The sequence below is a fragment of the Chelonia mydas genome, chromosome 3 (assembly GCF_015237465.2).
Source record: "Chelonia mydas isolate rCheMyd1 chromosome 3, rCheMyd1.pri.v2, whole genome shotgun sequence".
Classification (NCBI taxonomy): domain Eukaryota; kingdom Metazoa; phylum Chordata; order Testudines; family Cheloniidae; genus Chelonia; species Chelonia mydas.
The window spans coordinates 161,395,963-161,423,745 of record NC_057851.1 but is presented as its reverse complement, the minus strand read 5'-3'; the positions used below and the strand labels follow the sequence as shown (position 1 = coordinate 161,423,745).

The 27,783-nt window shown below is 42.1% G+C and overlaps 1 protein-coding gene across 4 annotated transcripts; it reads right to left on the bottom strand.

The window, feature by feature from the left end:
* Nucleotides 1-194: 194 nt before the first annotated feature.
* Nucleotides 195-27,642, bottom strand: ANGEL2 (angel homolog 2). Of its 4 annotated transcripts, XM_037895733.2 has the most exons (11): nt 27,257-27,480; nt 23,647-23,676; nt 23,132-23,246; nt 22,283-22,747; nt 14,875-15,128; nt 12,783-12,852; nt 9,710-10,131; nt 5,855-5,981; nt 5,225-5,285; nt 2,978-3,141; nt 195-671 (listed from the first exon to the last, which is right to left on the bottom strand). In XM_037895733.2, exons 4-11 carry the CDS (start codon nt 22,737-22,739, stop codon nt 517-519), a joined length of 1,710 nt encoding a protein of 569 aa, XP_037751661.1. In that variant the 5' UTR covers nt 22,740-22,747; nt 23,132-23,246; nt 23,647-23,676; nt 27,257-27,480; the 3' UTR covers nt 195-516. The 4 variants fall into 4 exon arrangements, with proteins under 4 accessions (XP_037751661.1, XP_037751660.1, XP_037751662.1 ...); XM_037895732.2 differs by lacking the exon at nt 23,132-23,246 and having other exon boundaries at nt 27,257-27,642; XM_037895734.2 differs by lacking the exons at nt 23,132-23,246; nt 23,647-23,676 and having other exon boundaries at nt 27,257-27,493.
* Between the last annotated feature and the right edge of the window lie 141 nt (nt 27,643-27,783).

Below are 27,783 nucleotides of genomic sequence, written 5' to 3'. Positions count from 1 at the left end.
CTGCCCCGGCACTAGCTAAATTCCTGCCGAGGGACTCCAAGATTGTGCCCAATATTTAGATATTTGGGGAAGGCAACAAAAACAACTTGAAATAGAGCACACTTGAAAGTACATAGAAATCTACTTTGAGTTCATTATGAAGCTTGCTACAAACACAATCTTTTGCTTGAAGGATTGAGAGATGTACACTGTACTTAAGAACCATCACCCATTTTACTATGATTTACAATAAAAACATTATCTTTTTTAAAAACAATGCCATTTTCAGATTATGGCACAGACATTTTCCATTATCAAAAAGAGGAAGCTAATGTAAACTTTTTTGTCTTAATGACTCCACAAAGTAATTTAAGCAACTTTACAAAGAAATCTCTTTAAAAACTCTACTTTACACAACACTAAAAATTCAGCATCCAGGCGAACTTAACTTTAACCAGTCTGACAATCGTTTAATTAAAAAAATTATAGGAAGAAGAGACGGTGAAGGAAAGTGCAGATATAAAAATAATTTGGGAATTATTGTTCAATAAGCCTGAACTGAGCTAGTAAAGACAGGTGATCAGAAGAGTTATGTTCATTGGGAAGACCATTAACTGTCCACAGATCTTGCTCTGTTAAAAGTGATAATCTACCAAGAAGCTTCAGACCTCCATCAAAAGTATCTTCGGCTCCTACATAAAAAGAAAAGAAGAAAAGTATGTGCAGAAAACACACCGTTGTGAGTCAAATCATACACACCCACACCTGCCTTATACATGGAAGGAGGACTCCAACCTGGGAGGAGTGACTTGTGAGGTCTTAATACAACGCTTTGGTAACAATGATGCTATACACAAATTTGCACAGATCACTTCACAGCTGATAATATCCACTGTGTTGTGTGAGAGTTAAGCTCATTCTATACATAAAAAACAAAACCTTCGACACAGTAGCTGTTGCTTTGTTCATGAAAAGCTGGACAGCTTCACAGAACCCCTGGTCTTCAACAAGCCAGCAGCTACTTTTGGTCTCCATGAAACTACTCAGCTGGTTCAGGAACTTCACTCTTCAAGCAGCTTTGCAGAGCTCTAACAAGCCAGCAACTGTTACTGCACTGAAGACAAGCCTAGTCACTGTGAACCTGTTCAGCCAGCTCAGGAATACGGCTTCAGCACAGATCCTGACCCAGCGGAACTTTTTGCACACATCCTGGTCTTCAAAGCTACAGTTGCTGTGGCAAAGATCTGGATCTTCATGGATAAAACTATTCAGCTGGTTCAGGAGCGCTCCTGAACTGTCTGAACAGTACCACAGAACTCCTGGGCTACACTGAACCAAAAGCTGGGTCTCAAACTGATTTCCCACAACTAAGCATACAATAAACCAACAGCTATGCAGTAAAACCCATTTTTTGGGGTTAATTAACAAATTGACCTAGCTCCAGAGACCCCTCCGCCCCCAAACGTACCTGTGGGTTATAAGATGAGGTCCAAAACCTTACTAGACTTAGAACACAAACTCTTTATTCGGCAATTTTTAAAATTTATTAGCACTTGGAAACTAACTAATCGATTTTCTTGGAACTACTCAGAAAATTCAAGTTTTACTCAGATTATATGCTGAAAGTTTGGGGCAGATACACTTTTTCATATAAAACAAAGAGCCTGAACTCCCGTTTTCAGAGTAAAACTGAATACAACCTTAATTAGGGCATGCAATTAGGGCATTCTAGGTGTTTAGGGCTCAGTCTTGCAAGGTGCTGAGCAACCTTAACTCACACTGAAGTCAGGGGCAGTTGAGGACACATGGCACCTTGCAGAAGTTTTCAGCACATTGCAAAACCAAGTCCTTGAAGCTAGATTAATTTTCTTGCGTTTTTCCTTTTACATTTGGTAGTGTATAGAAAACTGAGGCACAGATGGTTAAGCAATTTGAAAAGGCCACACTAGAAGACTGTGCTTAAGGTAGGAATGGAACCCAGGTCTCCCTGTTCTGGGATTTATCCCTAGAATGATTCAGCTGGCCAGGCTGCACTGTATAATGGTTTTGTGAAACAAAGGATTTGAAGCAATATAAAAGGCTCATTATCCTGTATGATGATGTAGGATGAAGCAAAGCAGATGGCCAATTGTAAAACATGGAAATGTGTCTCTCAGGGAACCCACAACAAGACCACAAATACGGTAAGTGGTACATTGCTTCGTTGGTAACATTTAAAAGCCAAGAAAGGGTACCCACTCAGATGCGTTATATCTTCCTTGCACCATCTGGTGAGTTTTAGCTGCAACTACAACCACAAAATTGTGGCACAGGTACACACACACAAATGCGCTGCTTCAGTGTGATTTTTCACCCCATACCAAGAGATCTCAAAACCACATAGGTTTGAGACAAAACACTAATGCTGCTCCAAGGTAATTTTAAATATGAGCACTCATGCAGAAGAGGTCATATATCTCTCTAACGCATCTGAAATCTCTGTTCATCATATTCGTGAAAATGTGAACCAATCATGTCACTGGTCTAGTCACTAAGCTCACATAGGCTACTGAATGACAGTGATATTACCTTGGTGTTCACTTCTTTAATTAATGCTCGTCAGGAGTCTCAACTCCTTGAATCTTATAGTCAAGGAGACAATGACGACCACATAAGCGTCAAAGTTTTTAGTAAAAGAAACCATGCAGGCCTCTGCAGTGTTCTACAGAGGATGTCCCCTACATACTACAATGATCCCAGCAAGCAACAGGCTAACATCAATCAGTAAGGGAGAAAATAAAGGACAGGAAGAGATAAGACTGTAGCATTAATCTGTGAGGGAACAGTTCACATGTTCAAAATGTTTGGGCACTTGTAAATCACTGAGGTTAGCATCTTGTGTACTTGAGATCTGTGAAATTTACCAATATGCCTCCTTTTAGGCTAGGTTCTGAAGTTTATCATTCAGCAGGGAGATATTCCTTAAGAGAACTTCAGTGCTTCAATTCAGCTTCTTTACCTGGCTGAGCAGCACTATCATCCTTTGCTGCAGAATAGAAAATGTAATCCACAGTGACAGCACTTCTGGAATGACAAGTTGTTACTTCTGGAATCCCACTTTCAGGTAAGTAATGAGAATAGACCGAAGATAATCTAAAGTGGTGTTGTAATTTTGAAGGAAACCTAAACAGAATTACACAGAAGTATTTTACTTCATTATCGCTACTAAGTAAAAGACTTAGTCATTAATAAAACACACTTATTTAGTTATTATGGCAAAACAAATAAGCTGCATAAACAGAGTCTATTTTTAACACCCTCCGAATGTAACATTCTCATGTTTTGCATCTTGTTAACTTCTTGGAGCAAGGACCTAAGGTACAATTTTCAAAAGGAGTCTAAGGCCATGTCTACACTAGCGAACTTATGGTGGGTGGCACAGTTGCACCTCTATAAGATTGCTCATGTAGCCACTCTATGCCAACAGGAGAGAGGTCTCCCGCTGACATAGCGCTGTGCACACAAGTGCTTTTGCCAGTAAAAAAACATGTCGAGCAGGGGTCTGTTTTTTCACACCCCTGAGTGACATAAGTCTGCCGACATAAGTGGTAATGTAGGCATGCCCTAAGTCCAATTTTCAAGTGATTTAACACTTAGGATCCTGTCCCATTGACTTTCAAAGAGATTTAGGGTCAGTCTACACGAGAAATGCCACAGCAGCACAGCTGTATGGCTCTAGTGTAGATGGAAGGGGTTATTCCATTACTGTAGTAAATCCATCTCAGCAAGAGGCAGTAGCTAATTGATGAAAGAATTACTCCATCGACCATGACTGAGGATGGCTTAATTACATTGCACAGGGAGTGAAATTTTTCACAGGCCTGAATGATGTAGTTAAGTCAACCTAAATTTGTAATGTAGGCCAGACCTTCGGATAAGTGCTTCATCTTGATTAGCTCTTCCACCCATGTAATTACTGTATTCTTCCTTCCTCTTGACACCAACCACATGTCCCTCCATGCCAGTCTAAACTGGAAGCCACCCTCTTGATTTTTAAGTAAACTTTTGGGTCTAACTAGGAGTCTTCACATTAAATCTTTAAATGCTTTTAGGCTTTTTCTTTTTAAAACTTAGTTATGAGTCTAAAAAGAGAAAGGAAGTACCTGTCTCCATGCCTGTCCAATATGAAATTCTTGGGGAGAAGAGTTCTTAAAATAATTAAACTTCTTCCTGTTCTATCCAGTTTGATCTATCTCCTCTTCATTACCACAGTTCTTTGTTTCCCAGTAAGGATACTTATTAACATTTATAAACCAGCATCTCCAAAATGATCAAAATGGGAGGAAATATGAGAATTTAAGCAGCTTGATACTGCTGCCACTTATAAACAGATTTCTGCAGCTGGCCCCAAATTCTATGGCTTTGCTACATCACTATAAACCAAAGAGTGCTGGTTATATCCAAAAGTAAACAGATGTCAAAAGTATTGCTTAATGAGGAGAGATGGATCTTGCCCAGTAGCCAGTCTTGATATTTCCTTAACCTCAGCTCCTTAGTTTGGAATAACATGCATCAGTTGCCCCATATAGAAATGGTCCTTTACAATACATAATTCTAATCCTTTCCCATCTGTGGTTACCTTTTCTTTCACTTTTAAATGAAAGATGATTTTTTGCCCTTCGCATAGTTATCCTAATCCAAATTTTTCTGGGTTCTATTCTCCAATTACTATTTTTGAAAACAATAGGTAGCCATGCTTTTGAACTAGTGTAGTTGCTGAAAGTAAGATCACCAGTATAAGAATGATAAAACATACAATTTAATTTTAGTTTGTTTTTATTCACATCCTCTAACTGCTCTGATAATTCAAGGGTGCAGGAACTAACTCACCAGAACACAGTTGTGAAATGTCAGAGGAAACATTACATTAACTCTGAAAATGGCACTGACTCCATTTCTGAGACTTTTACTTGAGAAGATGAGGGTTTAGGTGTGGTGATGTCTACTTTTGAAAATGTCTTTTTTGTTGTGGGTGTGTTTTATTAGATAATGTGCATGTAAATAAAGACATGTAAATACGTATATTTTAACAACCTACACCGGCAGATACAAAACCCAATTAAAAGACCACGTACAGTTTTATCAGTTATCTAATTTGAAACCATACCAGATATGCTCAAGGTTTTGGTGTTGCTTTTTTTTTTTTTTTTTTTTTTTTTTAAAATAGGAGCCAACAAACAGCCTTCTCAGGTTTTCCAGGACTTACTTTTCAGCTGCTATTATGATCTCTTCTGTGTGCTCCAGTTTCGATTCTTTTTTCTCTCCACCTACAAAAATAAAGAGAATTTCTTATCTATGTTTTAAATGAGATCATTAAGACCATTGGAGAAAAACTATAGGAAAGGTAGCCTAGGACAACATCTTCAAATGCTATTTATTTTTCTTTTGATGGGAAAGATCAAATAAATAAAAACTGGATTGAATTGCCCAGTTTCATTAGAGCCCCTTCAAACCAATCTGTGCCTTTCCAGAAAACTTTACCTAGAAACATACCCTTTCAAATTACAGAGCAATTCAGATGAGCTGAACGTATGTTTAACCTTGAACATAAAGACAAAAAGTAGACTTAGATGGAAGGTTTTAAAAATAGCCCACAACAATGGTTCTAATATTTCTAGTCACCTACTGCATGTTAATCTCAAAGGAATTAATTTTTCTAAGGCCTAAGCCTGAAAATGCCTAGGATGGTGAAAAACTTTATCCCTGAGTAGTCCCACTGAGCTCATGTTTGCAAGACTGGGTCCCATTTTTTTAAATGGAAAAATATCTGGTCTTCAACAGTAAATCTGGGTGATGTTTTCATAGAACCACTAAGTTTACCTGTTCAGAAACTGACCTGTGTTTTCTTCTTGTCGCTGCTGTTGTACCTCATACACACAACTCTGTGAAATGCCTAGACTTGGGGGCCAAATTGGAATAGTTAAGATTCTTTGTCCCCTAGGAAACTGCTCTTGCCCAGACACCTAAAAAAAGATATACGGTTGTTTCAAACAGAATCTGATTTAGTTCACAAGATACCTGTGCAAAATTTTAATTTAAAAAACTATTTTTTTAAAGTCAACTGTGATCCAATTAACAAAAAAGACATACTGCTAAAAAGTTCACTTTTCTTATCCATGCTGTGATGTAGTGTATGAACGCAGGGTAAACAGTGGGCGGTTAAGCCCAATTAAGCCATAGGGTATAATTGGTGATCAAACTCAACCTGAGAGGAGCTGGATCTTCAGAAAGGAAGGAGCAGAGGGCAGTAGAAGGAAGGCAACGGAGGATACCCAGGTGAGACGTAGAGGGTATTTCCTCTCTTGGGCTAAAGGCTGAGAAGTCTGGGAGGCCTGAAGCCTAGAGCCAAAACTGGAAGGCCTCAAGCCAGAAGGAAGATTGGGAGGCCTGGGACAGTGAAGCCTGGGGCCAGGGGCAGCTTGTCTTGAGCCAGAAGGAAACCAGAGGCAGTTAAGTCCAAGAGGCTGTGATAAGTAAATCTTAAGGGGCATTTGGACTGGACCTTGAGGGGCTCCAGGGAGAAAGGCAAGAACTCTGCTGTCACACTCGGGGCACTACAAAGTGGGAGATATCTGGAAGACAAGTCTGGAGCAAGCTCCTCTGGCTGACCGTGACCAGGGGTACGAACCCGACCTCTAGGGAGACCTTCTGGAAGGTGTTGGCCCTTACAAAAGGCCCAGGAAGGGGCTGGAGAAAAAGGCTTGAGGAAAGACTAGTGACACAAAGGAGTCCAGAGAAGCAGTGGCAAAGAGTCTGACAGAGCAGACCTTGGCTGCTCGTCCTAGGTTCTCTGGACTGGAACCCAGCATAGAGAGTGGCTCTGCATTCCCATACCACCCACTGGGAAAGTGGTGTGAAGCCCCCTGAAGTAAGGGGATTAGGGCAATTCAGAGCCTGGAGAGATGGGGGTAAGGGCCAAATGGACCCTGAGTCAGGGGCCAGAGACCTTGGATTGATTTGTTAGACTGTTTGTGGGTCTTTTTTTACCATGAAAGGAGCATGGAACTAAAATTTGACCTGCCTGCAGGGCCAAAATGTGAGAAGAGGAAGACCACTAAAGGACCGGAATAACCATTAACAGGGGATGCTAGAGAAGGCAAAGCTGTTAAGCCACACCCAGCCATGAGGGGGCATACTTACAGTGAGTCCACTCTTCTATACATGCCTTAAACATGCCTTTTGTAGCAGCTCTTCAAAGCTTTCTCTGCTAAACCACGATATTCTTTATATGCAATTTCTCTGCTTGCTCTTGCTTATCAACATCTTTACAACAACCCTATTTTGTAAAATAGTTCTTGCGAGACTAAGCTGAGAGAATACCAAGACCTCTTGTTAGCGACACTAGAAGCTTTAGTGCAGGGGTTCTCAAACCGGGGGTCGGGACCCCTCAGGGGGTCGGGAGGTTATTACATAGGGGGTCACGAGCTGTCAGCCTCCACCCCAAACCCTGCTTTGCCTCCAGCATTTATAATGGTGTTAAAAAGATTAAAAACACGTTAAAATATATAAGGGGCGGGGGGTTCGCACTCAGAGGCTTTCTATGTGAAAGGGGTCACCAGTACAAAAGTTTGAGAACCACTGCTCTAGTGTAAACAGTTCACTGACTGCTGACATTGCTTTTAACAGTGGGGCATTTATTCTTCTGGGAGAAAATCAAAAGGGGGCTGAAAATGGGGTTGGCAGATGATGGGCAGTTAACACCAATAATGGAAAATTCACATTTCCCTAGTGTAGATGCTTTAGTCACTTCAAATTAAATAGCTATTGGTGATATGTCGAATGTTATGTTCACACTAAACTCACATAAAATATCTTAGAATGTGGTGCCACACTCAAACATGGCTTCTACTTTGGTCACCTAGCAATCATAACTTTGACTTTACACTTACACTAATCAATACAGCCCCGGCTCATCCATATTGTGAGAATAATCCTTTTGAAAAGGTTCAGATGGTCCGTGATTAAGTCTCCTCCCACACAAAAACCTGGGACACTTAAATCAAAACTAATAATGGTGTAAGGTGGAACAGTATTTTACTCTGTCAGTAGAACATGTTTTATGGACATTTAAGCTAAGTTAATGAAAAGGGAAGCTTGGTCTTATTTTGACTAATAACTTAGGCCCTATTGTATTGCCAGTTGTAAAAGGAATACCTTAATACTTAAATAAATTATTTTTTGGGGAAAAGTACCCTTTACAAAAGAAAAGGAACACTTGCCAAGTGCTAGACTTGGCATTTAAAGCGTTCCCAGAAAAACGGGCCAGATCTACACTACGGACCTATATCAGTATAACTACGTCACTCAGGGGTGTAAAAAATCCACACCCAAGTGACAGTTTTACGGACTTATCTCCGATGCAGACAGCACTATGTCAGTGGGAGAGCTTCTCCCACCGACATAGTTCCCGCTTTTTGGGGAGGTGGATTAACTACGTCAATGGGAGAAGCTCTTCCGTTGGCATAGGAGAGTCTTCACTAAAGCACTACAACGGTGGTGTACTTGAAGACAAGACCTAAATTAAGCCAGAGGTACGGTCCAGATACAAAACTGTACATATACCACTTTCAAGAACAATTGTTTATATGTTTGAAAATGTTAGAGATTCACTGAAGTGAAAGCTAGGTGCTGGTACCAAAACAAAGGCCTCACAGGCTTGGCAGACACAGCAGTTACAATTTTAGTCCTATAAAAATCCAAGCACTAGCAGAGACTGGGTGTGAACAACAGGTCCCCAAGGCTCATACTGCCCACCACTGCCCGAGTTTAAAACCACCAAATGGGATTTAACAGCACCCAAATGAAGCAGGAATTAAACTAACCAACTGGTGAAGCCCAATGGCATAGATGGCTCCCAACACTGGGGATTGGGTACCAGCTTGGCCATTGCACTTCTGAAACAAAACACTGAGTCAGCCTCAGACCTAGCATAGCAATTCTGTCACAGACTTTCCTCTGTTTGTAGATTTTAGAGTGGAGATCAAAATTGGGCTTCTAATGGCAACTCAACTCCACACAGAACTGGAAAGGGTTAAGGTGGTCAGGTAGGCCTATTAACTCTACAGGCTACACCTGGAAGGAAAGCCAGGGAGTAAGGAATTGATTGCAAGCAGGTTCAAAGCCAGGAAGCTTGCAACAGACAGGGGCTGCTGCTGGGAAAAGGGATGAGGGTTTGGAGCTGTTATACCCAGGGCAAGAAGGGGAATCAGGAATTGTAGGAAGCAGTCCAGGGAAGGAACAGTGAGGGCTGGGAGAGGAAAGCCCAGAACTGCTGGGCATAGGGTCCCTGGAGTAGTGAATGAGCTTGGGTTCCCCTACTAGCCACTGAGGACATGGCAGAGACTGTGGCATAGAAAGGAAGACTGTCTGGGTTACGGTGGTGGTGACAGAGAATTGAAGGACTGTATCCTGAAAGGAGGAACGCTGAGTGACCTAGCCGGAGGGCTGCATCATGAAGACACTGCGGTTCCTGGGACGAGAGGTGCTGCAGACTTGAGAGAGAGAGGGTGTGTGTGATGGTATGTAACCATGAGAAGGGGCGCTGAATTCAAGAGCTAATCCCACAACTGATCAGGAGGAGGCACCAGATAAGCAGTGAGTGGTGCACACCGTGACAGGTGGCCAGTGTCACTCCATAAAATATTCCTTTCCCACGAGCATTAATTCTTACTGAGATGAAAAGAACACCTACCTTTCCTATAGGTAGTCCTTCATAATTCAGCTTTCCTTCCTTTATAAAACTGTACAGTGGAGAACCAGGAACAGAGTTGAAGTCACCACAAATGATAATAGGACAGAATCTACCATCTTTCCGATGGGCAACGCTGGCAATCTCTGCCAGTAACATTGCCAGTTGGGTCAGTTTAATGTCCCCTCGCCTTGGATTATACAGCAGATGTGTGTTGGCTATACAGACTGCAGAAGTAGCTTTACAGTGAAATCTGGGCTGCAGAAGCAACACTAGTCCAACATTGTCTCTGTCCAAGAGTGGAATATCATGGCGGAAAAATTCCACTGGATTTGAAGAGATAAGATTAAATTTGGAAATTTTGAAGCAAATAGCACAGCCATCAGGTTTCCTTCCTGTCCTCATTTTATATTCACAATGATAACCTGTACGAAAGAAATGTGAATCACTAACGAAAAAAACCAAAACAAGAACATAGCTCATGCTATTGTTTTTCCATATAGTAGTCAATACCTGAGCCTGCTATAGTTAAGGCTGCAAAATGTTTCCACTGTACCCATTTTCAAATGTTCCTAACTTTGAGATCTTCACCTTTTGGGCTGAAATGTGCCATGTTTGGTCTCTGTCTGAAAACTAATTATAAAAAAAGAACATAAGCAACTGAAAATGGGGGGGATTATAATGGAAGCTGTTTTGCATAATTAAATACATATGTAAAGAGAAAATTGTCTTTATAAATGACTTACTAAAAATATGCCTCCCAATACATATTCCTACCAATAAATCCCCTTTTGCTTTAATGGCTGCTAAGAGGAAAAAATCACTCTCCTAGTGCACATGTTAACATAGGGCCTGAAACTCATTTACCTAAAGGGCTGTTTACACTGCTCTGTACACTGACTGAGCAGTGTAAAGGGGCCTTAGTGTAAGTGAGCATCAGGCCCATGATCTTCATCTTTCAAAATAAGAGTTGCTTCGCTCTAGCACCATACTGCCATCCCAAGAGGGCAAACTTTATAGCTCAAAAACCCACATTCAAATTTCAGGCCCTGATATTTGGTTTTTATTTTCCGGGAGGGAAAATGTTCACTTTTGCATTCTGCGAAAGAGAAAAGATACATGTAACCATATCATACCTCCTTTACGGACATGTCTGTGTGACTTGTTAAAATAAAACCAGATTTCTGAGGCTACACATCATGCACCCAAGGAACTCAGAAAGGAAAGAAACACTTGGATGTGAGAAGTTAATTTGAACAATAAATCCAGTTCAGTATCTTCTGTGGTGTGTATACTTCTAAACTAATGATTTAAGATACTCATCATGGAACTTCTCATGCATCAAAAGACAAGTCAAAATGTAAAATGACTGATGCTTTAAAGTTTATTCAGGGTGCTACCAGAGCAGCTTAATAATGCTTTACCTGTGAAACATTCCTATTAAGAACAGTACTTGACAGATTTCTGTAGGTCAGAAATAATTGTCTGACAGCTTTAAGAACATTACTCTATCATAACATTACTCTTAATATAAAAATCACCCAACTTTCTGAAATTTGCTTTACTGTAGTAAGACCTGCATGGTCTCAAAATAAGCTTCCAGTGCCTTCTCAATATATTAAGAGTGCTTTGTACCCAACACAGCTTAAAAATGACAGCTTTTTTGAAAGTTCTTTTCATACAGAGCAAGACATTTATATTCAACATTACGGATGCATTATTCTGGGATTATAATATTTTCCATTAGCTGTAACTGTCACAAAAGTAAGTATTTTCTACAATTCTATTTATGACTGAAGCTGTACATCTTCCACCGTAATTAAATATAACTATTTATGAAAGTATACTTTGACTGTATTAACCACTTCAGGGAACACAGAACAGCTTAAATAAATGGTTACACTAAACTCTAAAGCATACATAATATAGAATTTAGAAACCAATCAACAAGACTGGTTTTGATTTGTAGCTTCAGTTAAACCTAGAATTCTAAGATCCAACATCTACATTCCTCTAGAATTTAAGGGACTGACTTGCATGTTTTAAGCATCTCTTGTGAAGTGATGAGTGGCCTCCTTTCCCACTGAAGCCAATGAAAGCTGAGGGCACTCAGCAATTTACAGGATCAGGTCTTAAGTAAATTCATTTGAAAGCAGTTCTGGGCCCAGTTCTGCACTTCATATGCAGGCAAAATTCAGGCATTAATGAGTTTGCCAAAATAAGGAGTGCAAGAACAGGTCTTAAAGTAACAACTATTTATCTAATTTTTGCCATATCAAAAATGCATCTCTCTTCATGCCACATGGATTACTTCTTATAAGTACCGTATATACCCGATCATAAGCCGGTTCGTTTATAAGCTGACCCCCAACAAGATGGATAAGTAAAAATGGAAAAATTTACGACCCGTTCATAAGCTGACCCTACTATTCAGGGGTCAGCAAACTTTGGCTCCCAGGCCACCAGGATAGGCTGCTGGCGGGCTGAGATGGTTTGTTTACCTCGAGCATCCACAGGCATGGAGGTAAACCTAAGTAAACAAAGCGTCCCGGTGCGCCAGCTGCTTACCCTGATGGCAGGACAGCAACTGGTGGGGAAATTTTTTTGGGGGGGAGGGGAAGGAGCTGGGGGTCAGGGGAGTAACCCCTGTGACCACCCCACACACTCTCCCCATCCCATCCCTTCCCACCTTAGCTGGGGCGGGCCAGAGGAGGATGTCTCTGGCCTGGCCACAGCCTGCTCTGGTGGGCGGGGCTGGGCGGCACGGCCGCAGCCTGCTAATCCCGGAGCTGCAGCTGCTTCAGAGGCTGGGAGGAGAGCAGCATGGCCAGAAGCGGAGAGACTCTGGCTCCGCCTCTTTCCTTCTGGCTCTGTTGGCTGTGCAGCCTCTCCTTGCCCCCTCCGTTGGGGGGAGAGGCTGTGTCCCACCTCTCCCTCTCTATACCCGTTCATAAGCCAACCCCCTTCTCTGATGCTTCCCTTTTTTACAAAAAAAAATTCGGCTTATGAATGAGTATATACGGTACATTAAAAAGGAAAATGTAATGAAACGTGGGACAAAAGTGTTCCATCATACCCAAAGATTCCAAACTTGGCTTGATCTCCATTCCAAAATGGTCCTCTTGTACTTCTTGCAAACACAGTACCTAAAAGAGTTTTTCCAATTTGAATTTAATACATTAACAAACATATTAACAAAAGCTTTCACTTCGTTAACTAGTGCATCTATTTTTTCCTTGAAGCTTTAGTAACTTTATTTAAAGAGGTAAAAACCATCATGCAAGAGCTTTCTCTATTTAAAAACTGCTTAGTGTAAGTAGTATTTGGTACCCATTTTATTTATTCAAAATTCTGATCTGTCTAATCATGTAGATTTACCAAATGACTAAGTGACAAAAAATAAAAAAGCTCCTGGTTGACAAGGAGCTAAATTTTCAAGTTTGGGTGCTTGACTGGGACGTCCTAATCCTATTCTTGGACACAAATCAGCACTTAAGCCCCACTCTGACAAACATTTATGCACTTGAGTAACTTTACTCATGTGAGAAGCCTTGTGATCAGCTTGCAAGCACTAAGCAGTAGCAGAGGCTCTGGAGATATCTGCCCACAGACTCCCTAAAACAGCACTGCCTAGGTTTATACATCTCACATTTGGGCGATTAAAAATAAGTTTCTAGCCTTGATTCCTGATGTCTGTAGTGTGTGTTTGTGTTCTCACTTGGTGCGTGCTGAGCTTGTGTTCGTCTGTCTGTTTGAAGGACCGTGTGCTGTGGCCGGCAGTTGGAAGCTGTGAGCTTCTAAACAAGGTTTGAAATCTAGAAGCCTATGTTCATTGGCTGAACCTTAGTCAGGGGGCAGGGCTAACAAGAAGGCCAGAGCTTTATAAAGCAGTGAGCAAGCAACCAGGGAGCAGCAATCACAATTTTTCAGCAGCCTAAGCATTCACAGGTTACCATTTCATATATACATTAAGGAAGGAGAAAGATTTAAAGGAGGATGAGGTAGCAGCTTTCTAGATTTTGATGGAGATCTTTTTCCACTCACAAGGGGCAGCACAGCAGGAAGTGCTTGTTGTAGAGTCGGGCAATCAAGCCTGGCATCACTGGTGAAAGAAAGGCAGGAGTTGACCTTGTGATAAATTAAAAGGTCTGACAGGCAGTGCAGAAGAAGGTTGTGAAGGACTTTGCGAGAGCTGTTGCAAGCAAGATGGTGTTCTTGACAGCAGCATTTTGAATGGAATTGAGCGATGAGGTTGCAGGCACTGAGAGAAGAAATTCCAATAGTTAAAGTGTGAAGCGATCAGGACTTGGATAAGAATTTTGGTAGCATGGGCAGAGAGGAAAGACTGGATCTTAGAGGAGTTGTGGAAGAAAAAGTGGGAAGATTTGGACATGGCCTGGATGTGTAGGTTCAAAGAGAGGGCTGAGCCAAAGATGAAGTGAAAGTTACAGGCCTGAGTGACAGACTGCTGTCCACTCCAACAGAGAAGCAGGAGAGAAGCTAGTTTCAAAAGAAAATAATGAATTCTGTTTTGGCCGTATTAATTTTTAGTAGACGTCTCGTCATGGATGTCTAGCTATCACAAAAGACAAGCTTAAATTTTAGTTTAGATGGAGGAGTGAGGTCTAGCATGGAGAGGCAGATCTGCAGGTCATCCGTATAAAGATGGTAGTCAAAGCCTTAATTTGCAAATGAGATCAACCAGAGATAAGATACTGAAGGAGAAGAAGAGATTGCCAAAGCAGAGCCCTAGAGAGGACCTCCCCCTGAAAGGGAGGGAAGGAGGATGATGACTCACTGAATAAGACATCCAAAGGGTAGGAAGAGAATCAGGAAATGACATCATGAAAATGCAGGAATGATGGGATAATGAGAGACTATGTTTGACCGTAGAAGCATTAAGGACAGTTTCAGAAGTGCATGTGTAAATATAGTAGTGGGGAATTACAGTAACACTACCACTGGCTACTGCCTGAGGTTTAGATCACTCAGAAAACATTACTTTGGTAAACATGAACCAGCAGTACTAATAAGCATGACGTGATAACTTAAAGGACAGTTGAATCCATTAGAAATCTTATCTACTAGATCACACACAATCCAAAACTACTCTTGCTACACATTGACTATGTTGTTCTCAATGAAACCTGTGTTAGTTTTCCACTTACATCTGCATCCAGGTGTTTGATTTCCCGTAGAATGTTGGGAAATCTATAACCCCAGATTAACACTGGCCGTCTGCAGTGATTATACAGGTGAGAGTTATCTTCTAACAAATTCTGTGAAAGGATATTGTAGGACATCACAGTAAAATCAAACTTTCCCTTGTCTTCTGTATTGTTTTGGTCAGTTTGCTTATCTTCAAGAATCTTCATTTTTTTACTATGGTGACAGAAATACTCCCAATGTCTTTTGATCATGCCTGTTAAAACATTAAATACCAAAATGAATGATCATGTAATACATTTACATTACCATACATTGATCTTACAACTTGTTTTGTATGCCACATATTGTATTTACGGAATTATGATTCCTCTTGAGAGCTCCCTTTGCTTAAACAAATGTATAGGCAAGTTTGTACCTGTCATGATTAGAAATATTTCAGACCTTCCATTTGAAACGGAAGTAATAAACTGTGCTCATATAAACTGCATACTTGGTAGCCACTGGGTATGCCCCACATTTCAGACTTCTCTGAAGTTGGAGTAACCTGATATATCCTATGAAGCTCATTATGGCCAGTTTCCAGATATGCTACTCATGGTGTTTATAACTCTCCTGAAAAGTTTGGGGATTAGAGAGACTCAAAAGCTTTCATACGGTTCTAAATTTGGAGCCACAAGAACCACTGAAAATGCCATCTTGCCTCTGCATTATCTCCTATACAGTATCAAGAGTAGTAAAGGATCTGGAAACAGGTAGCAAAACTGATACTCTTATCTAAGGGCTTGTCTAGACTACAAAATTAAGTCGACTTTATCTTATTTGACCTTGAGCCTCTGAATTAATTAAGTCAATTGTGCCTGGCCACACCATGCTCATTGTCTTGATGGAGTGCGTCCTCATTAGCAGTGCATCGTGGCTAGCTATCCCAAAGTGCAGCTTGCTGCAGTGTGTTTTGGGAAGTTTATGCAATGCCTCTTGGGACCAAAACTTTATCACAGGGGAGAATGGGAACATTGTGTCGGCATCCCACAATGCACTGTTCTCAACAGCAAACCACCCAGTGGTTTTCATGCCTTAAAATCACCACGCGTATGCCATAACCCCAGAAGCATGGAGTCTGCTCAGTTCTGCACTCTTGCTGTGAGCATCTCAAACACCTCACACCTTCTCCTGCAGTATTTCCAGAGCCGAAGTAGGGTCCGCCACGCGGAACATAGCAATGTCCCGCAAGCAGACCTGCTGCAAGCCATTGAAAAACAATTCACAGTTGCTGCTCGCAGTCACAAAGCAGCTGCACTCTGAGCGCGGTTTCTGGTCCCGTGAAACAAGCACTGACTGGTGGGACCACATCGTTTTGCAGGTATGAGCAGTGGCTGAAGAACTTTCGAATGCGGAAGGCCACCTTCCAGGAACTTTGTGCAAAGCTTTCCCCTGCCCTGCAGTTCAGCAACACAAAAATGAGAGCTACTCTGACAGTGGAGAAGCAAGTAGCAACTGCTATTTGGAAGCTTGTAAGGCCAGACAGTTACCAGTCAGCGGGGAATCAATTTGGAGTAGGTAAATCAACCGTGGGAGCTGCTGTGCTCCAAGTGTGCAGGGCTATTTATCAACTTATGCTATGAACGGTAGTGAGTCTGGGAAATGTGCAGGACATAGTGGATGGTTTTGCAGCGATGGGGTTTTCTAATTGCGGTGGGGCAATAGATAGCACGCATATCCCCATCTTGGCACCAGACCACCTTGCCAAAGAGCACATAAACCAAAAAGGATACTTTTCAATGGTGTTGCAAGCACTGGTGGATCACAGCGGGAGCTTCACCGTCATCAACGTAGCATGGTCAGGAAAGGGTCATGATGCATGCATCTTTAGGAACTTGGGTCTGTTCAAAAAGCTGCAATCTGGGACTTTCTTTCCAGACCACAAAATGAACATTGAGGACGTTGAGATGCCTATAGTTATCCTGGGGGGACCCAGCCTACCCCTTGCTCCCCATGGCTCATGAAGCCATACACTGGCCATCTGGACAGCAGTAAGGAATGGGTCAACTATAAGCTCAGCAAGTGCAGAATGGTGGTTGAATGTGCCTTTGGTCATTTGAAAGGGAACTGGAGATGTTTACTAACAAGGCTGGACCTTAGCAAAGAGAACATCCCCATGGTTATAGCTGCCTACTGTCTGCTCCATATCTGTGGGAAAAAAAGGGGGGAAATTTTCTGCAGGGCTGGGCAGTTGAGACAGATGGGATGGCAGCCATTTTTGAGCAGCCAGACACCACGGCAATAAAAGCAGCACAGCAAGGGGTGCTGTGTATCCGGGAGGCTTTGAAAGGCCATTTCAACAATGAGTCACAGTAACGTGAGCTGCTTGTGCTTTCCCAAACCTTCACCTGCCTTGTATGACTGTCCCTGTAAAGCCAACCCCCGCTCAAGCCCACTGCTTCTACTCAATAAAGAACATTTATTTCTCGAATCCATTTACTGTATTTAACAAACATAAGTAAAGAGGGAGAACAGAAAAAAAGGTAACCCTGGGGAAAAGGGGTTGTAAAGTTGGAACAGGAGAAACATTTTCAACTGTGTAACATAACACCACATTCCAGACCACCAATGGTCTGTGAATGGGCGTCCTTCTGTTCCTTGTACCCTCCCCTGGAGTTAAGTGAAAGGGATAATGGACTTTTAGCCCATGCCTCATGGAACACTTGGGGGAGGGTGATTCTGCACCAGGCGATGCTGACTGGCTGTCCACCAGGGTCTGCAGAGGAACTCTACCCTCCTGCTTCTGTTCCTGCAGTTCAACCAGATGCCTTAACACGTCCTTCATAATCCGAAGCATCTCATCCTGCGCCGCACGCTCTTCCTCACTGGAAGCTTTCCTGCTCTCCATGTTCATGTCTAACTTCTTGGATAGTGAAATCCTCCACGCTCTCAGCTCTGTCTCAGCTGTCCTGGAGGCGTTCATTATCTCAGAGAACGCGGGATGACATGTTCACCTTCTTCTCCTTCTAATCAGCGAAAGTATGCTTTCAGGTTTTGATGACACGCTGAAGGACACGTTTCCAGGGGTCAGTCATGAGAAAAAAAATAAAGGAGCCATTGTACATGAATAAAATGTTTCCATAACAAGGTTGTTTTCATAAATAAAACCCTTATTACACTAGGTGCAAGCCAGAACATAATCAGAATCCGTAACTATTCACTGTGCCGTTTTGCTGCTCCAGCCATGGTGAGTAGGTCACCCTGGGTCACGGGTGACTGCACTTTTAATGAAGTTTATGGCAGGCTCATGTCGGGAACAAAGGTAGCTAGTCAAACAATGGCTCTTCCCCATAGCACCACAGGAAGCTGTTTACGAACTGGGCGGGGGGAGAGGGAGGGGTATGTTTTCACTCCCAAATTGCAAAATCTCTCATGTGGGGCCCCAGTCCCTTTTCAGCCACTTTAAACTACTTGCCGGTGCATTAGCGGCTGCGTGGTTTGGCAATCCAGAACGTGGGGGGGGGGGGGGTCTATATGCCCTTTTTTTCTTGTAAGAGCACTTTTAATGAGAACTTTCCCCACATTTCCCCTAGGTGACCTGATATGATATCAGTCTCCTGAGGGTAACAGAGGTGGAAAGGAAGGAGATGCGGCAAGTGTCTGGGCATAGACACGTCCTTATGCTGCAATGCTGCCAGCAGAATTAATAAAGGAGCTGGGTGAGAAAGTGTCCTACCATGGTGGAAGAAATAAGACTGCCCTGCCCAGAAACCTTCTGCAAAGGATTGTAGAGTACCTCCATGAAAGTTTCCTAGAGATATCCATGGAGGATTCCCGGGCCATTCCAGTCCACATAAACAGTATTTTCTGGGGGCCACTCTCTGCGTAGCTGGAGTGGCCTCTTGTAAGCAGAGAGCCACAGCACCTTGCTTTTTCTTCACAGTAAACATGCATCATCATCGAATGTGTGTGTCTGCTAAAGTTAAACTGGACTTTGATTGTAACTGTATACTCACCAGAGGTGCCTTCTCTGGCATCACGGTCGGCTACCATGATGCCCTGCGACCCACAGGGCTCCAGGGTTAAAAATATTTCCTGGTTCTCGGGGAAAATGGATCCACCACTCGCCTGTCTCCCATTCTTCTCCTCTTTCTGATCCACCATATCATCCTCATTGTTGTCCCTAGACTCACACCTGTGAGGTGTCCACATTGCTTGTGAGGGTGCTATAGTAGGGTCACCCCTGAGAATCACATAAAACTCGTTGTAGAACCAGCAGCAGAACAACTGTTCGCTTCCCTTGCCTTCTGGTACGCTTCGCAATCTTTTTATTTTCACACGGCACTGCTGTGTCTCCCTCATGTAGCCCTTATCCCCCATTCCACGAGCGATCTTTGCACATATGTCAGTGTGTCTTCTGCTGGATCGGCACTCTGCCTGCACAGGCTCTTCTTCCCACACAGCGATAAGATCCACCACCTCCTGTGCAGACCATGCTGGAGCACATTTGCGGTGTGTAGTCTCCATGATCAGCTGTGCTCAAACTGGCATGCTCCCAATGCTGATCAAACAGGAAATGGGAAATCAAAAATTCCCAAGGCTTTAGCAGTGAAGGGGCTGTTTCCTGTATACCTGGCTGCAGTGCAGCAGAGTTGAGAATGAGCTCCAGAGCGGTCACAGATGAGCATTGTGGGACACCACCTGGAGGCCAATTAAGTCAAATTACACAATGCTGCGTCTGCACTACCTCCTGAATTAAGTGCTGTGCCTCTTGCAGAAGTGGATTACAGAAGTCGACATTAGAGGTGACTTAGGTTGGCGTAAAGGACCCGGTAGTGTAGACACATACATTAACAGGTTGACTTAAGGCGGCTTCTTTCTACCTAATTTTTTAGTGTAGAACAGGCCCAAGGGAATCCTGCAGGGATGAGTATACCCCTGGGAAGCACTGACCATTTTTAATGAAAACAATTCAATTCAACTACTTGAGACACAAGTATATTTTGACCATTTCATGTAAGCTTATACATAACCTGAGGCCAAAAATGTACTATATGACAATTATGCCTCTTCCTCCCTTGAAAGGAAGCTGGAGGACAGATACCTAAATTATGCACCGATGAAATATTTATGCCAGTGGCTGTCCCATCTCTGCTATTGAATTGTATTTGGGCTAGTCCATTCTAAATCCTAAAGTGGTCTTCTGTGATTAAGCACAGTGACAAAATTACCACCCTGCCAAAGTAGACATTCACTGAATCCTTGACTCCCCCTCCCGACAACTGCCAATTCCAAACTCAAAGACAGTACAGGGAGGTATCGCCCAGAATCTTCTCAGCAATCTGAAGGACTTTCCAAAGAGAATATACTCCACCACTGGGACTCCACATCCTCAGAGGAGTGGGGAGGAGTTGCACGTGCTAAGGTACTAAAGGAGGGGCTGCCCGTTGATCACTCCTCTTTTTGTCTGTCGGTCATCTTTCTGAATCCCTCCACCGACTCCTTTTTCCCCCGTATTAAATTTATATCTCTGATCCTCACATTTAAGGGCCTTCACAACTGTGTTCCTCCCTAATCAGATGCTCATTTCTTATCACATCTTTTCCTATGCCCTGTGCTCCGCCAATGATGGCCCAGATGATACTCTCCCAAGTCTGCTTCTCTGATGCCATTCTTGTGTACAGAATGTCCTCCCTGAGCTGATCTGTGAGACCACTATCCTGTCCTTCAAATCCCACTGCTGAGACTCCTGCAAGAAGTCAGGTAACTCAAGATGTCTAGGTGAAGGGTCAGTTCTGGATAGCTGATACATATACAAAACAAGCAAATGTATGTTAAATTTTAGATAAGTAATTTTATCCCTCTTCCCCAGAGCCATTGCAAGTCACTTGCCTTTACAGGCAGTCCTTGACTTTACGACATTTGACTTAAGATGAACAGCACTTACGACATTTCTGAATTGACATCCTGATTCAATTTACAACCACTGGTTTCAACTTTACCACACTTGGTCCCACAATGGAGTGAACTGCAGTTCTGAGTTCCGACTTACAACGCAATTTTCAGGAACCAATTGTGTTGCAAGTCCGAGGACCGCCTGTATAAGACTTAATTCTGCAAGAAGCTCTATGTAGGCACTCTTACATTTATGAAGAGCCCTACTGAAGTCAATGGTGCTCCAAGCAGGCACAAGGACCTGCTTGTGTTGGGCAGCTTGCAGGACAGGGGCTCTAGGCTAAGTTATTTGGACAAGGACTACGTTTTCCAGACAGGTCTGATATTTTTAGTCTCCAAAAAAAGTCTAGACCCCATACTAAAATTTCTTGCTGAGAACTGGGCAGATGGGGAGTGTCGCTGAACATATTTTATATACAGCATAATTGTTTATTTTGCTTTATATAATTAAATATGTATAGTACCAAGCACAATGCAGCCTATGAAGTCTGACTGAAGCCGCTGGGCATTAATAGCTACCACCAATTTCTCTTAGTAGCACCAGATGCTGGTATCTGAAAGGAGTCCATTGGAGAAGAGAACAGACTTGCCTCTTTGGGTGGAGGGAGGTATGAAAAAAAATTCAAGGCATCAGAAGCAGCAACAAAACTTAGAAGTTCCTGCTGCTAGGTCAGAGTACAGACACTAAATTGGGCTAGGGTAGATTGGATGAATGAGATGATTTTTCTTTTGCCTTCCTTACCCCTTAAAAAAAAAAAAAAAAAAAGCCATTCACAATGTCAAACAAGTCCCAGAATCAGATTATGTAAAAAAAAAAAAAAAAAAAAAAGCTCTTAAGCAAACAGTTGGGGACAATTTAGGAGGAGTACGTTAAAGTCAAAGTACTGAGAAAGAGTAGCTGCTGCAGAAGACATCACTGTGCTCTTAGCATCAAGCACGTTGACTCTAAATAATTAAGCATTCTGGCTCCCTGTTCATAAATAATTTGATTGCTGATGCAGTGATTCTCACTTAGACCTGATACGATTTGAATTGTATAGACCACATTGTTTTGAGTTGAGAAATTGGGCATTAAGATATGCACAATCTGCACAGATGCACTTGATTCATGTTCAGATAAGTAAAGAAAACTGCAGCAAGGCCTGCTGAAATTATAATTTATCAAAATAAATGGCAAAAATCAAATATGACCACCTGGTGGTGCCACTTCAAAAAATAAGAGCCACCCTGACTGTCTCAAGCAGCATGAGCTCAGCTCTGTCTGCCAGATTCGGGTTTTTGAGAGCACAAAATCAAAACAGTTTAAAGCTATAAAGTACAGTATTTGACATTTGTAATACCTTTTAAAAACCAACACCCTCTTGGTATAGTCGCCAGCAAAGAGGTGGAATATAGAGGGCGCTAGAAAATGGTACTTACAGCCTGTTAAATATGTAAAGAAAACACTACAGAAATAGCAAACACCCTTTTTACCTCTTGTGTTTGCAGTATTTTCTTCTTCATTTTTTGGTGGAGTGGAAAGACAGGCTGCTTCATTCTGATTAGAGCTGCTAATTTCTTCTTCATTAGGACAGCAAACATGATTCTGACCACTGTGTCTTCTCCTTTTTGAAGAAGGTTCATCTCCCTCGGATTTCATATTAGGATTAGAGAAATGAAGAGAAGAGTTGTGTGCGAAGTTATCAGGTTGCCAGTTCCAGTACTGAGGTGGTCTCCAAGGCCCAAAAAAGTGAGGCGGTCTCCAAGGCCCAAAAAAGTGAGGCGGTCTCCAATTAACTGTAAAATCCCCAGTGCTGAGATACGGTGCCCAAGAATAGCGACCAGCCCACCTTACAGAATTGGAGATACGACTGTTCCAGCAGAATCTTTGAGGGCTATCCCAGTGGGCAACCCAATCTCTGCCCAGCCTCTGCATGTGACGGGGCAGCATGGGGGGATCTACAACAGAAGAACAGATTAGTTAAAACATACTGCTCTTTATTCAACTAGTTTGCTTACAGAACACAAGATGCAGACTACTGTCCACAGGTACAATTTTTCCTAAGTTGCTGACTGTGATTTCTTATAGGATATTTCTTCCCCATACACTGATTTATACGAAGATAGTGGGAAATAACATTTTCCATTTAGAACTCACTCAGAAGCTTGGATGCCCAGAATAAGAATCTGATTATCAGATCCAATCACTTTTTATGAACCTGTCACTTCTTCCTTCAGTTACAATTTAAACAGTTGGCCTATTAAAAAAAAAAAAAAAAAAAACAGACGAACAAGCCATGTTATAACTTTTTTCAGATTTGATTATGCTTTTTCATTCAGTACCTGTATGAGGAGTACTAATGAGAAAGCCCAGAAGGTAGGTACAGTATTTTAGTATGCTGGGACATCATCTATTCTATATAGGCTCTTATACCACACACTTCAGTGTAGAAGTTTCCTGTAGAAAAGAAAAGCTGTCACTGAACATATTCAGAAGTGGGTTTCCCCTATATAGCATATTTGGCTCTTTACCACCACAAAGAGGTTTAATTTTTCTAAATGGTCTGTTGCTCTTTAAAACTAAATTTTTAGCCTAAAGAGGTGACATGCTAATAATAATAATTTTAAAAGGATGGGGTGAAGGGGGGGGAGGGGAAGAGAAGAGAGAGACTGAGCCTTCTCCTTTTTTAATATATACAGAGGTTTGAAAAGATTTTTAATTTTTTTTCCCCATTAAATGTTCTCTTGGTAAAAATTCAAGACTGCAGGCTAGTGGAATGGGTTTATTATTCTTCTCACTTTGAATGATCTTGGACAGATAATTCACTCTTATTTTTAACTGCCAATTATACTCTTACCTTACTGTACCAAGATATGTGCACAGGTGTCTGAAAACAAAACAAAAACTTGAAATCAACTGCAGCTGGGTAAAGAATGATCAGAACAAACATTTTCTGACAATTTATCTATTTTTGAGTATACACAACTACAGCACAATAGGATCAATTTTACGAAGTTTCAACAGTTTTTGAGGACATTTTGCATGATTTTTTTTCCATTATAGAGGGAATTTGCAAGGAATCAGAGATCCACTTACCCTCAATAAGCCACACTTGTGAATTTTGAAAATGTGCTAGAGGCTTACCAAAAGCCACATGGTCTACTGAGTTAAGCACAAGGATAGGAGCTAGACAGTTCTGAGTTCTAGCCCCACCTCTGCTACTGATTTGTATAACCCTTCACACTCATAGCACTTTAAGAACATAAGAATGGCCATATTGGGTCAGACTAATGGTCCATCTAGCCTGGTATCCGGTCTTCCAACAGTGGCCAATAGCAGGTGCTTCAGAGGGAAAGGGCAGAACAGGCGATCATCAAGTGATCCATCCCCTGACACCCATTCCCAGCTTCTGGCAATCAGAGGCATGGGGTTACATCCCTGACTATCTTGGCTAATAGCCATTGACGAACCTATCCTCCAAGCACTTGTCTACTTCTTTTTTGAACCCCACTATAGTTTCAGCCTTTACAACATCCCCTGGCAACACAGGATGACTGTGTTGTGTTAAGAAGTGCTTCCTTTGTTTGTTTTAAACCTGCTGCCTATTAATTTAATCAGTGACCCCTGGTTCTTGTGTTCTGGTTCTTGCACTAATCATGATTTTATAGACCTCCATCATATTCCTTCTTAGTTGCCTCTTTTCCAAGATGAAAAGTCTTTATCTTTTTAATCGCTCCTCAAGTGAAAGCTGTTCCATACCCTTAATATTTTTTGTTGCCCTTTGCAGTACCTTCTACAATTCTAATATATTTTTTTTGAGATGCGGTGACTAGAATTACCCACAGTGTTCAAGATGTGGGCATATCATGGATTTATATAGTGGCATTATGATATTTTCTATCTTATTATGTATCCCTTTCCTAATTGTTCCTAACATTGTTAGCTTCTTTGACTGCTGCTGTATGTTGAGCAGGTGTTTTCAAAGAACTATCCACAACTCCAAGATCTCTGTCTTCAGTGATAACAGCTAATTTAGACCCCATCATTTTGTATGTATAGTTCAGACTATGTTTTTTGACGTGCTACTTTGCATTTATCAAGATTTAATTTCATCTGCCATTTTGTTGCCCAGTCTCAGTTTTGTGAGATCCCTCTGTAAGTCTTCACAGAATGCTTTGGAATAGGGCTGTTGATTAATCACAGTTATCTCATGGGATTAACTCAAAAAATTAATTGTGATTAATTTCACTGTTAAACAATAGAATAACAACTAAAATTAAATATTTTGGATGGTTTTTTACATTTTTAAATATATTGATTTCTATTGCAACACAGAATACAAAGTGTACAGTGCTCACATTATATTATTTTTGATTGAAAAATACTATTTCTTTTATCATTTTTACAGTGCAAATATTTGTAATTCACCTCATACAAGTACTGTAGTGCAATCTCTTTATCATGAAAGTTGAAATTACAAATGTAGAATTATGTACAAAAAAAACTGTATTCAAAAAATAAAACAATGTAAACTTTAGAGCCTAGAAGTTAATCTTCTTAATCACTTGACAGCCCTACTTTGGACATAACTATCTTGAGTAATTTCATATCATCTGCAAATTTTGCCACCTCACTGTTTATTCCTTTTTCCTGGTAATTTGTGAATGTGTAGAACAGCACTGGTCTCAGTACAGATCCTTGGGGGACACCACTATTTACATCTCTCCATTTTGAAAACTGACCATTTATTCCTATCCTTTGTTTTCTGTCTTGTAACCAGTTACTGAACCACGAGAGGACCTTCCCTCTTAACCCATGACTGATTACAAAAAGTTACTAATGAAACTGTTAAATAGCATTGTCTCAGTTTTCCAGATGGAGAAGCTGAAGCTCAAAGAGATTATCCTCTTATAAAATCAATGTCTGAATCAGAATTAGAACCCAGATTTCCTTGTTTCCAGTCCAGGCCTAATAACCTAAGCCACAGTGCCACAACACAAGTCAGTTTTTCTAAACCTCAGTTTCTCCATCTGTAAAATGGACACAGGGGGATATTTAATTATTTCATAATTAAATAAATAGGATTTACAAGTAAAAAGTACTAAGGCTAGTAACTGTCAGAAGGAGGGCTAGAGACAAAAGCCTCGTGGCTTCCTCTTGGTCTAGTGGATAAGAATACTTGTGACCCTCAGTTGATCCAATTTCTCCTCTTCTAGCAGCAGCTTTTTATTAGAAGCCCTCCTGGTCATTCACACAGAGAAATTAATACAAATGGAATAGAATGCTATGCTGCAGTTAGGATGTAAGTGATGTTCACACCACTTTCTAATAGGAGTTCTTAGAATGCTTGTTTTATAATCACTCAGATTAGATTTTGTTCATAGTTCAAATGTAAAGCCTCTTACAGCCATACATTTTTTCATGAAATGTTTTTCTGTTTGGGAAACCACAGGTGAATTTCAAACAGAAGTGCAAAACTGTGCTTGACTCAATTTTATGACCTGACTGCCCCACTAACTAGAACTTGGATTGGAGGCATTCAGCATATAAACATGATCTTCATTCGCTTTCAGATTTCCCACTGCAGTTTGGTTTTAAGCATTTGCTTGCATTTATGAGCAGTCTTCCAGTTTTTGGAAAGGCATTAGATATGCAGTATTAAAGTTAGGCCAGTTAAAGTTACTGTCGACTTGCTGCTCATGAAATTGGAGACACCATTGACTTGAAATCATACTGTCTCCCTAATGTAATGATATTTTCACAACAGGCTGTGTCACTGGAAAAAAATACATTAAAAACTTCAGCTTTGTGTTGATTAAGACAACTAAAACATTTTGCTGGGTCCCACTATCAAATAATTTCCTTCAACTGTTTATCAAAAGTAGAGAGAGATCTGAGATGAGATGCATGTGTAGTGAACTAAAATTATTCTGCCAAACTCATGATTTTAACATTTCTTATATATATTTAAATACAGTTCAACCAAAAATTCAACTGATTTAAATAAATAAGTTATCTGCCTATTATTTGCTCATTCAAAGCCTGCAGCTCTACTTTCATTGGGATACACATTTCTTTCCCCAACAAAACGAGGTGTTGCTATGTGGGATGCCGTTAGGTACTTATATGGAACAGCGCCCCATAGTTTTAATCTTTAATTTTCACTCAGTGGATCTGGAAGTAGAAGGAATTATGTACACAGTTGTAAAGCACATACACCACAAACCGAAGCATTTAGATACTCAAACCAGAGGTTGTTAATGGCAGTTCCTCAAACGCGGGCCATGTGGGAGAGTATCACTGCGCGCCCATGCCAGTGGGCCAGCGCGCCCCCTCTCCCATTACTCCCCGCTTCCCTGGGCCCGCCTCTCCCGCCCAGCCCTCCGGGCCAGCCCGCCCCCAACACCCACCCGCCACCTTAGCGCCCCCGCCCCTGCGGCCTAGGCCCCCCGCCGGCCCGTGTTTACCTCCAGGTCGGGCGCCTCACTAGCCGCTCCAGGGAGCTCCTCTGGCCCCTACATCGCTCCCCCACAGGGGGGTCATCCTAGAGCGCCACCAGCTCCTTCCCCCCCGCCCCAGGGCCCAGCCTCCCGGCCGCCTTCCACACTAACCGGCCTCTGCCCCCGCAGCCGCACCGGCTGCAGCCCCCCCTCCCACAGCGCCACGCTTTCATCGCCGCCAGCCGGCCGGCCTTGCACCCGGGCGGCACGCATTGGGCCATGGGAGTCGTAGTTCTACCGCCTCGCCCCGCTAGGAACCGTTCCCGGAGGCCATGTTTGTTAAGGGAATCTGGCCTATTCAGAGAGCCGAAGATCAGCGGCCATCTTGGTTTAGGGCGCAGGCTCCGTTTCTTGACTGGCGGACGGCCATCTTGGTTAAGGGTAGGCCACTGGGGGCCATCTTGATTTAGGGCTGAAGCCGGGCAGAGAGGCCATGGTAGTTAAGGGCTGAAGCTTGGTAGCCATCTTTGCTCTGGGCACATTGCAAGGCTCAG

Bases quoted from the DNA above. Each gene is read 5' to 3' on its own strand.
- ANGEL2 (XM_043543670.1), bottom strand. From the start codon at position 27,462: ATGAAAGCGTGGCGCTGTGGGAGGGGGGGCTGCAGCCGGTGCGGCTGC. The intron at 3,142-5,224 runs GTAAGTCCTGGA...AATTCTGTTTAG, and splicing joins ATCATAATAGCAGCTGAAAA to GTTTCCTTCAAAATTACAAC. The intron at 672-2,977 runs GTAAAGAAGCTG...CTTTTTATGTAG, and splicing joins TGATAGTGCTGCTCAGCCAG to GAGCCGAAGATACTTTTGAT.